This window comes from Andrena cerasifolii, chromosome 9 (assembly GCF_050908995.1).
Source record: "Andrena cerasifolii isolate SP2316 chromosome 9, iyAndCera1_principal, whole genome shotgun sequence".
NCBI classification, from domain to species: domain Eukaryota; kingdom Metazoa; phylum Arthropoda; class Insecta; order Hymenoptera; family Andrenidae; genus Andrena; species Andrena cerasifolii.
This window is the reverse complement of record NC_135126.1, coordinates 3,166,982-3,177,769: the sequence shown is the minus strand read 5'-3', so window position 1 is coordinate 3,177,769 and position 10,788 is coordinate 3,166,982. Positions and strand designations below refer to the sequence as shown.

At 40.7% G+C, this 10,788-nt stretch overlaps 1 protein-coding gene across 1 annotated transcript; it reads left to right on the top strand.

The window, feature by feature from the left end:
• Positions 1–4,215: 4,215 nt before the first annotated feature.
• Positions 4,216–6,897, top strand: LOC143373045 (phospholipase A1). Its single transcript, XM_076819829.1, has 2 exons — positions 4,216–4,614; positions 5,638–6,897. The coding sequence occupies exons 1-2, from the start codon at positions 4,242–4,244 to the stop codon at positions 6,387–6,389; spliced, it is 1,125 nt and encodes a 374-aa protein (XP_076675944.1). The 5' UTR covers positions 4,216–4,241; the 3' UTR covers positions 6,390–6,897.
• The last annotated feature ends 3,891 nt before the right edge of the window (positions 6,898–10,788 follow it).

The window sequence follows — 10,788 nt, the reverse complement described above, 5'->3', positions numbered from 1 at the left end:
ATCTAAACGTATGGTAGAATTTATGAATCTATGTACGTACAAATACTAGCGGCTCGTAGCGGCGAAATGGTGAACTAAGAAACCTGGAGTTGCCGTAGACTGGCGTTGGCGTGTTTCGACGGACATTATTTCAGCATGCATGGTGTTTTATAATTGCTCCTAACTAATTAATTACAAAGCGAATGGACTCAAAACTCTCAAGAAGAAGCCAGAAGGGTTTATACTTTATGATGTAGTACTCAAAATATATAAACTAATTCTAGAAAAGCTTCAATTTATGATTTGGCACAGAGAGTTCAACTCACGCCCGAAGTCGCTCGGCCGGGTGGAAAATATGTGGTTTATTTATTTATCAATTTACAATACAGGGCCCTAGATAGCTTTGTAAAGTCACTACCAATCACTGTGTAACAACAGTTGCGATATAATTCTTAAAATGTTGCTTGAAAATGATATTTTACGATTTGAGGAAATGGGCGTTGAAACACGCCAGTGCCAAGTTTAAGGGACGTGTCTTTCTATGCTTTAACCTGGCACTGGCGTGTTTTAGCGCCCATTTTTTCCAATCATTAAATCACATTTTTAAGCAATATGTAAACAATTTTTTCGTAACTGTTCTTATACAGTGATCGACAGTGACTTTCCAAAGATATCCAGAGCTCTGGGTTGCAAATTAATAAATAAATAAACCACCTATTTTCAATCCGGCAGAGCGGCTTTGAAAACGAGCTGAACACTCACTGCCAAATCATAAATTTAAGTTTTTCTAGAATTAGTTAATATATTTTGACTATTACACCGTAATGTATACACCCTTCTGGATTCTCCTTGAGAGTTTTGAGCCGATTCACTTTCTAGTTAATTAGTTATGAGCAATTATTAAACACCATGCATGCTCAAATAATTGGTGCCGAAACACGCCAACGCCAGTCTATGGCAACTCGACGTTTTCTAGTTCACAATTTTGCCGCTACGAGCCGCTAACATTTGTGTTGCAGAAATTGAACGAATTTCAAAACTTGTTGTGATACTTACTAAGTACGTAGTAAAATACTTATACGTACATGTACAAATATTATTACTATAATAGTTTTAATAGAAAATATTTTATTGTTAAAACCCAGAACTGACATTTTTACTTTTATACTTGTTAAAGCATTGTAAATAGCTAGTGTATAAATATGCTAACTTTGGAATTTTTGCTTAAGGACCTGTATAGGTTCAAAGTATTCAATAAAAAAAAAATTAGGCGAATTTTCAAATGTCTTTTCTAAACAATAAACAAATAATTTTCTTATCGAATTTGGTTGCATAATGACCCGTGACACTTCTACAAGAGGCCCAGACCCTCAGATTGCAAATAAATTAATACATAACAAATTTCTATATCTATTCTTGCATGTAATCTCCTTCGCCAGTGAACTGAACTACTTATCGCGAAAAATGTAAGAATTATATATTTTCCAGCAAGTGTTTACGTACTTTACCAGTTGGATCTTGAAGCACAGACTTGCCTGCTTTTCCATATGGAGTTAAAAATTGTGTTGTTTGTAATTAGTCGATTATTAACAGTTTCCCATCATAGATCAAATCATTTCGTCTACTTACCAGTTCATAATTGTTAAAGTGGCTAAATATATTTTCAGAAAACTAAACAGAATTCCAGGAAGAAAAGATTGTCTGTACACCCGCAATTCCGGGGCTTTCACTTGCATCATAGCCAACGAAATTCGCAGCTTTCTCTTTAAACAACAAATGCTCAAAGTGTCAATACCATCGCTTTTTATTTTACAAATGTTAAGTACTACGGCTAAGATCATTTCTTCTACAAAAAAAGGATCTCAACTAACTGCTGTATTTTATTACACTAGAACACTTACCGTATTTTTTTAACGCGGTGCCCATTTTATGCTCATAAAGCTCACCCATAAGATACACATATAAATATCTGCCTGAATTCCTAATCGTTACGGAATTTACAGTCTGAATATCGGGACGCAATAAATATTTCAAAAATCGTCAATTTTGCGTTAGAAAATACTCTTTTGTAATATTTCCGCTGGTCACTCGTACACCTTCGCTTCCCTAAAAATTACGTTCTTACCTATCCCTTCTTAGAAGTCATCAACAATTAGCATATTTCACACATTTCTCGAATAGCTCATTATGACACTTTTAACTCTTGGTATTTGAGCGTATCACACTCATAACCATACTCAGTGATGCGTGCAAACTGGTAGTCCCTGGCCTATTCGTTGGTTCGAACAATTTGTTTGATCTGCCATCGATTGAAAGTACAAGTTGCTCTAATAAACGTTCGTTTATTGAGTTTGCAAAGCTGTTGTATACCATCAAGCACCTGGGTACAGAAAACCTTACGTATTTGCACCTGATACAAAGAAAGGGCTGCATAATGAGACGCGGAAGCGTGAAACGTTGATGAAGCGTGCCTCATTTTAATTAAAACGCAACATCAATTCTTCTCACTTTCTGCTGTTCATAGACTCAACATTGCAGTATCTCACGAGATTTCTATCGATTCAGAAATGATTAATATACCTGCGTGGGATATCGAGACAATTTCCCAATGACACTCCCTTTATTGCTAAAAAATCCAGGATCCAGAGAATAAAAACGCAAAAAGAGAATTTTAAAAATAGCGCAGGTAAATGACACAATTAACAATCTTACCAATTTACCAATTAATCTATTATTTTTCACGCTTTCTGCCAGTGGCCTCGTTTACCCGCCAGCGCCAATGATTCGTGGGACCACTTTCTTCTCACTTTTCCCTGTCAAAACTAAGTCTCTCGAGTGCACTCGAGAGACCTCGCTGCAGGAAAAGAAAGTGGCCAGCTCGACCTACACCTCTGCTTGCCGTTTCGTTAGCCCTCCTCTCTGATAAATGAAAACAGAAACACCGTCGCGAGCTGGACACGCGGACTCAGAGCCAAATTTTCCACTCATCAAAGTTTCCGTGGGCGTCCCGATGCACTTTCGCAACTTTCCACGAAACTCGGCCTTTCCTTATTCCAGTAATCTTTATTCAAGGTTGGAAACACTAAAACAGGAACCCGTGCGCAGCGTCCCAATTGAAACACATGCCTGAGTATCGTAAAGAGTAATCTACGTGTCTAAGAAATTCTTAAATGAATATCGAATATTCTTCCTGCGATCCGGCTGACGACCTCCGTGTCATCGCTCAGTTACGAAACTACCCGCCTACACTCTAAATTCGGCATTTAATGGCTCCACAAAATAGGCAGGAAAAGCAAACCCAGATCTATAAACTGAGGAAGAAGACAACGTTTGCACAGAATTAAAGGGTCGTTCCTGTAATCACGCCGCAAAATTCGGCAACATTCAGGCTTTTTTTCTCAGTGAACACAATGAATAACAATGTCAAACTTTTTTCTCATTTATTAATCTACTTGTAAGGTACACGGAACAATTTTTTAAATACACTTATAAACGTGATTTTTCAAAGTTATCTGGATTTAAATATCGCTCCTTTGAAAAGAAATATGAAACAAAAAAAAAAACAAATTGCTTTTTAATCATTACCGCTATCGCAGGTGCCAGAATTAGCCACGTAAGTCAAAACTTAACAAAATCGCGCGCATTCAAGTCTCCAAATTCTCCATTTTTACTCGAAGCTTGATTTTTTTGTTTCAGATGAGTCTGTGAGCTGAAATCACCTCCGCCGTCTTTTCAAAGGCGCGATTTTTACCTCTAGATAACATTGGAAGAACATAATTAAAAGTGTATTTAAAGAATTGTTCCGTACGCATTACAAGTAGCTTAATAAATGACAAAAAAGTTTGACATTGTTATTCATTGCATTCACTGAGAAAAAAAAACCCTGAATGTTGCCGAATTTTGATTACAGGAATGACCCCTTAACATTACTAATGAGTCCTGAAAGATTCAAGGATCCCAGCAGGGTTGATTACAGCATAAACTAATCCTTCGATCACCCTCAAACATCCCATCACCCACAAACCCAATATCTCTACCAATCCACCATCAAATCTGAAGTTTGAAACTCCTGAAACGGATGTCCTGTTGCTCCACCCCGCTCTAAGCCATCAAAGTAGAGAATCGCCAGGCCTAACACTTCGCTCGCTTATAATCAATAGTCATCTCTCCCCCCTTTCGCCCACCTGTCCCCTAATATTCAAACACTCGGCGACAGGTGAACGAGGTGGGGGTGGGAGCAAGGACAAAGTGGCATCGGTGGTATGACCGCGCATCATTCCTCGTGTTGTGTCCCGTCGATGAACTCCTCGTGTCTCGCGATGCTCCCATCAGCGTTCAGATCGTCATTGCTCCTGGCGACGTTGTCGCTGATTTCGATCCAGGCTTCGGCGAAAACGCCTAGGTCGGGACCCATACATGACGCGATCCAGAATGGTGTGGCGGCAGAGTACGACCGGGACAAGTGCATCTGGAGGCGAGGGAACGACAAGGATTCCTGTCCAGATCCTGACGTGAAGGTCTACCTCTACGCGAACGATCGACCAAGACGTCAGCTGGACGCCAGGGAGTCTGACTGGCTGCGACAGGATTACGATCCAACCAAGGAGAACATTCTTCTTATACACGGATACGCAGGTAGGCATTTGCTCGAATCAATGATACTTAATGCATTGCACGTAGAGTAGGGTACCAAGATGGAGGCATTTAAGGGGAGGTTCTGGTCTAAATGTCGATTTTTCTTTTATTTCATTTTTCGAATGTTCAACCTTTTAGGAAAACGGGTTTGAAAGGATTTGTTGAAATTCGTAAAATTCCCGAAGTTATAGGCATTTGAGTCGCGGCAAATACATGGGTCACAACCGGCTACTCGGCGCTCACGTAAAACTTTAAGGGAAGGTTCTGGTCTAAATGTCGATTTTTTTATATCATTTTTCGAATGTTCAATCTTTTAGGAATACGGGTTTAAAAGGATTTGTTGAAATTCGTAAAATTCCCCAAGTTGTAGGCATTTGAGTCGCGGCAAATACATGGGTCACAACCGGCTACTCGGCGCTCACGTAACACTTCAAATGCGTTTTTCTCGAAACAGTGTTCTCAAAACGGTGGGACCTGTATCTTCAAAAGTTATTATCCGATTCGACTGAAACTTGTTTTATTTTGAAGATTATTCTTTTGGCTAGGGGGGGGGGACTTAAAAAAATACAAAAAGTTGAAAATTTATAATTTTTAAAGGCGTTGAAAGGACGAAAAATACAGGGAAAAGTGATTACAAACGTGAAGTGTCGTTATTTTCTAAAAAAATGTAATTTTTGTAATTTTTTTAGTTCCCCCCCCCTAGAAAAAAGAATAATCTTCAAAATAAAAAAGGTTTCAGTCGAATCGGATAATAACTTTTAGAGATACAGGTCCCACCGATTTGGATCAATTTTTTGACGCCTTAACTTTAACGACTCCCCAGGGCTGTTTGCACTGATTAATTATAAAACAAGAAATATATTTCTATAACATAAGACATCCTTAATACAATGCAACAAGTCCCATTAAATTATATATAGTAGTTTTCCTTTAATTAATTCCTAAATATCACCTATTTTTTGGGGCTCTAGACCAGAACCTCCCCTTAAAAGCATCGGAGCAAAACACTTCCGAATATTCCAGGCGGCGACGACGCTCTACCGATGGTAGTCCTCCGCGACGCCTACCTAAGGAACGCCAGCTACAACGTGTTCCTGGTGGATTGGGGTGCCCTGTGCGCGCCGCCCTGTTACCCAGCCGCGGTGGCTAATCTCCGTCCGGTGGCCCGCTGCCTAGCAGGCACCTTGACCACCTTGCGAAACCTGGGCTTGCCGGTCTCGAGGACGACCTGCGTGGGACACTCGCTCGGCGCCCACGTCTGTGGCATCATGGCGAACTTTCTGCTGTTCAGGATGCACCGAATAGTCGGCCTGGATCCGGCCAGGCCTCTGCTGCGACCTGGATACGTGAACCGGCTGGACAGCGGTGACGCGGACTTCGTCGAGGTGATTCACACGAACGCCGGGTATTACGGGGAGGGCGGGCGGATGGGGCACGTGGACTTCTGCGTAAACGGTGGCAAGGTGCAGCCGTTCTGCGAGAACAAGCCGAACTATCAGCTGTGCAGCCACGTCTGGGTGGTCTGCTATATGGCCCAGAGCATCGACAACGACGGCCTGGGCTCCATGGCGGAGCCGTGCTCGAGGAGATGCCCTTCCGGGCCCAGGATCGCCTCAAGGGCCGGCGAGTACGTGCCCATGGGGCAGCACACGCCGTTCGGTACCAGAGGCTCCTTCTGCTTCACGGGGAAGCACCCGCCCTATTGTCCTAAATACGGAAACGGGCGCGGCGACCAGAGGTGCTGCTTACCAGACGGCAAGGTTCCTCCTCTGTAACGGACTTCGGGGTGGTAAGTGTTGCGGTACGATAACGCCTTTTGCGTCGTGGTGGATTTTAAGACTGTGCGTGAAGTGAGGACCAGGAAGCAGTGTGTGTATATAGAAATAGCGTAGCGAATGGGAAATTGACTGCGTAGATTCCAGAACATGGGATGGAAAGCGTAGTACATAGGTACGGAAGAATGGTTTGTGCTTCGTCGTTTTGGCATGAAAATTTTTTAATATCTCTTCGGGGAGGATGGTTTCAAATGATGTATGTACTTAGTAGGTAGCAGTGCTTTCAAGGGAGATACTGTATGGTGGACTTAACTTACTTAGATACTCGTTTTGCTAAGTAATACAAGACACACGTAACAGATCGTTCTTGATATATCAGTTATTTATCAAATCGAAGAGGTGTTCTTTACCTCAAATGTAACGATCAGTGGCGGATTTGATGGGCCCCTGGGACCCCATCTTCAAAAAAGGAAATTACAATTGTATCCAAACACTATATTTTCTTTCTGTACTGCTAGGCTTAGGCTGTTTTTGATAAACCACCTCTTCATTTTCCCGAAGAAATGGGCCCCTCGGTACGTTGCCACCTGGACGTTTTGCTTAAATCCGCCACTGGTAACGATTCATTGAATTTCAATTAGTAGTTAACAAATACCTACACTTAAGAGGGCACACCACTGTGACGGCTGGAAAAGTAAGCTGTCTTTCAAAATTTTTTCAGGAATAATTTACAGTTTCCATAGAAAATTTTGTATTACCTACTTTAGTACAATGTACTATAAAAAAAATTGAAAAACATGCATAAATTTTAATGTATTAATTAATCTTCTAGACCCCCCACACGCGCTGGTCGATTGTGTAACTATGGAACAGCAGGTTCGAAGTCAAATTTCATTTTTTTTTTATAAACTATAGGTAGTTTTCGTTGCACATACCGATTTCTTGAACAAATTATTTTTGGGAAAATGGTGCGTTTTAGAAGAAAAGTTTCTAAAATCCGCGAGTAAGATGGACAGTTTTTCGAGCGCATTTAAAAAATTTATTTTCAATCAAAGAATCCGCACGTGCAACGGAAACTTCACTCATACAGTTCATAAAAAAAAATGAAATTTGATTTCAGACCTGCTGTTTCATAGTTGCACATTCGACCACCGCGCATGGGAGGTCTAGAAGATTAATTAATATATTAAAATTTAAACATGTTTTCCTATATATTTTATTTTTATAGTTTCTTAAGACATTGTACTAAAGGTAAGTAACACAAATTTTATTTGAAAACTGTAAATTGATCCTGAAAAAAATTCTTAAAAATGACTTACTTTTCCGGCCGTCACAGTGGTGTTCCCCCTTAAATCAATCTTCTGAATGTCTCCCATATGCGCGATTGTCTAATCACGCTCAATAATCAATATGCCTAGTTTCTCCGTATGAAAAGGAATTGCGAGTACCATTCTTTCTAAAGTGTGATAAGGTGAATGTCCCAATTTCTGCTGATTTAAGAGGAAACTCGTCATAAAGGTGTAAAAAATTTGTTCGTGATCAAAATTTGCAGAGTAATTGATTAATTCTTTAATTATAAATCAACCAACTGATAAACTATTTAAGAAAAATATTTCAAGATGTTTAACTATTACTAATTTGTAATTAAATACATAATGCTCTAAATGTCTTTATTTCCGCTCATGAAAAATAGTCGTGCAACACTCTCGTAAATGTTTAAATAATTTAGAATTATTTTGTTGCAACTCTAGTACAAAGGTAACGCATTTAATAATAAGAAAAATACGAAGTGAGCAGAAATGGGGACATGAGCAGAAATTGGGACATTCACCTTACCGCGATTGCTCCAACGAATCGGATCGAAGGACAGGTGTCAACGATGGATCTAGTTCGTGCGGACTTCCATTCGTTGCTCCATCGATCAACACAGGTGTGCATGGACATGTGGTTGCCCGTACGGTACCGCGAAGCGTGCATTCCTATCCAAGAACGCGATCACGTATTCAAAGACGGTACGCGTCGCCCGGAAAAATCTCGCGTTCGTGATCTACCGACCCAATCAATCCCGTTAACCGCTCCACTGAACCGTCATAAATGTATGCACGACGATGTCCACCGAGCAACTGGACAAACTGTTTTCTTCAGTCCTTTCTCGCCGAGCGTCGTTGCGCAACCGATCGACTGCAATGATTTGCATGTTCAAGTATGACGCGCGATTTCGCGCCAAAACGGAGCGCACGCTTGAGGTGCTCGATGTTCCACAGCTAGGAAGTATGTATCCCAGATTTATCTTGCGCATCGAAATTAATAAACTGTTGCCAAGAGTTGTGCACGTGTTGACTATAATAATGACACTGTGCATTGAAATAACACGGTGTGTTACTGGACTGGAAATTGATACGTCTCAATAAATCGAATTGGATGGTATTTGTAAAAATATGTGCAATAGTTCAATAAAAACAGTTTGAATATTATAGCTCGACATAAAAGGATTGCGGTTGTCTTATGAAAAATGAAGTGGAATATTGCAAAAGTATTCGTTTACTCGGGCGGAGTTGTGTATTCTTAGGCTAACTAGGCTGCAACCTAGGTCGGAAAATTTTGGGGAGCGACAAATTTCGAGCGAAAGAAATTGGGAAAGGTTTAAGGGGTGATTCTCGCCTAACAGCCCCAAAAGTAACTGATGTTTAAGAATTTTTTTTTTAAAAACTGTTGGTCATATTGGATTAAACTCTTTTGGGTTATAAGGAGGCACCTTTAAACTTGCAGAAAATAATTTTTTTATGTAGATCCTTCTTATTATTTAATAATTATTGTGGAATCTTCTCCACCTCTTCGACGCTGTAATTCCTGTTTACGGGATGTGTAGCACCTACCACAGCCATCTGATTGCAAAAAAAAAAGAGTTTCTTAAAGTTAGATAGTTTACGCTGGGATTGGTCCACTTTAAAGAAAAAAAATGAAAAATTGAAAGACTTATAAGCGTTTGAAAGAAAAAGTAAGTTTTCTTCTTAGTAAAATTTTCATATTATTTTTTATATAGACAAAAAAGGTATTATAAATAAGAATTAAAATTTTAGATCCAGTCCCAGCGTAAATTATTTAAGTTTAAGAAAATTTTCCTCTTTGTAAATCAGATGACTGTGACAGGTGCTACACCTGAGCCAACATCGTCGCAGAGGTCAATACAATTCCACAATAATTAATAAATAATAAGAAGGATGGACATAAAAAAAATTCTACAATTTTAAAGATGCCTCCTTATATCCGACGAGACTTTAATGCAATATTAACAATAGCTTTTTCAAAAAAAAATCATAAATTTCGCGGGCTATTACACGAGAATCCCCCTTAAACAGAGGGGCTTGAAACGACTTAAAAAATAATTCACTTCCTTTTCTTACAGCGAATTAGCAATAACTCATATATATTAGTTACCATATAGGCCTACTCTTGAGATTGTCTCGACTCTTAAATTAAAATATTTAATGAAATTTCGCGGAAAGGGCGGAAGGACACTTGTTAACCTAGGGGCGCGAAATCTCCAAATCCGCCCGTACGCTGAGAAGCTTGAATACCGATTCGTGAAACAGATTCTGACATACGACCTTCCGAATCCTCTTCTGCGCTCCCCGACGTTACAATTCCAATGCTTTTGTCGTTCTCGCGAGGCCACTTGACGAAAGGTAGCCCCCAAGTACCTATCGCAATGAGCAAGTTCTGCTGGAGAGCCTGAAGAATTACCATCGCGGAGCGGCTTCTGCTTTCCCAGCTACCGAGTCCTTAGCTGCACTCGACGTCGCGATTCCAAGGCTTTTGTCATTCTCACGGGCCGCTCGCCTCCACAAAGGGAGAGAAAAAAATATTCGGAGGCATCGCCACGAGCAATTTCGCTGGGAGACTTGAAAGGGGACGTATCGAGGGGGCCCTGTCCTTACACGGAAGCCCGTTCACGAATCCAGGCGCCGTCGAGTAGCCGACCAACTGGCGCCCCGCTGATTCAAAAGTGTTTCAGGGAGACATCGATACACTGGAAGCTGTGGGATCGTTGGATGGGCGACACGTAGACGCGACGCGGCCCTCTACAACGAGGACCCGTGTCTCCACATGTATATACTTCCTTCTCAGCCTGGTGGTTTTCGAAATCTGCCCAATGAAGATAGCCTTTCTCCGGCGAGCACACTCATCGCTCCGAAGGACGTCGATAGATTCGAAGACGAACGTGCTCCAAGTTTTGTAATTAAATGCGCAATGATACCGATGGTAGATATTTCTCTCAAGGTGAAAATGTAGTATCCTCTTAAAGTCCTTGTAGACACTTCTGGGGCCCACGACTGATATCCCATTCACATATTTTCTAAATATCTGTTTTTAAGTGAGTATACGAAAGTGGGTATTT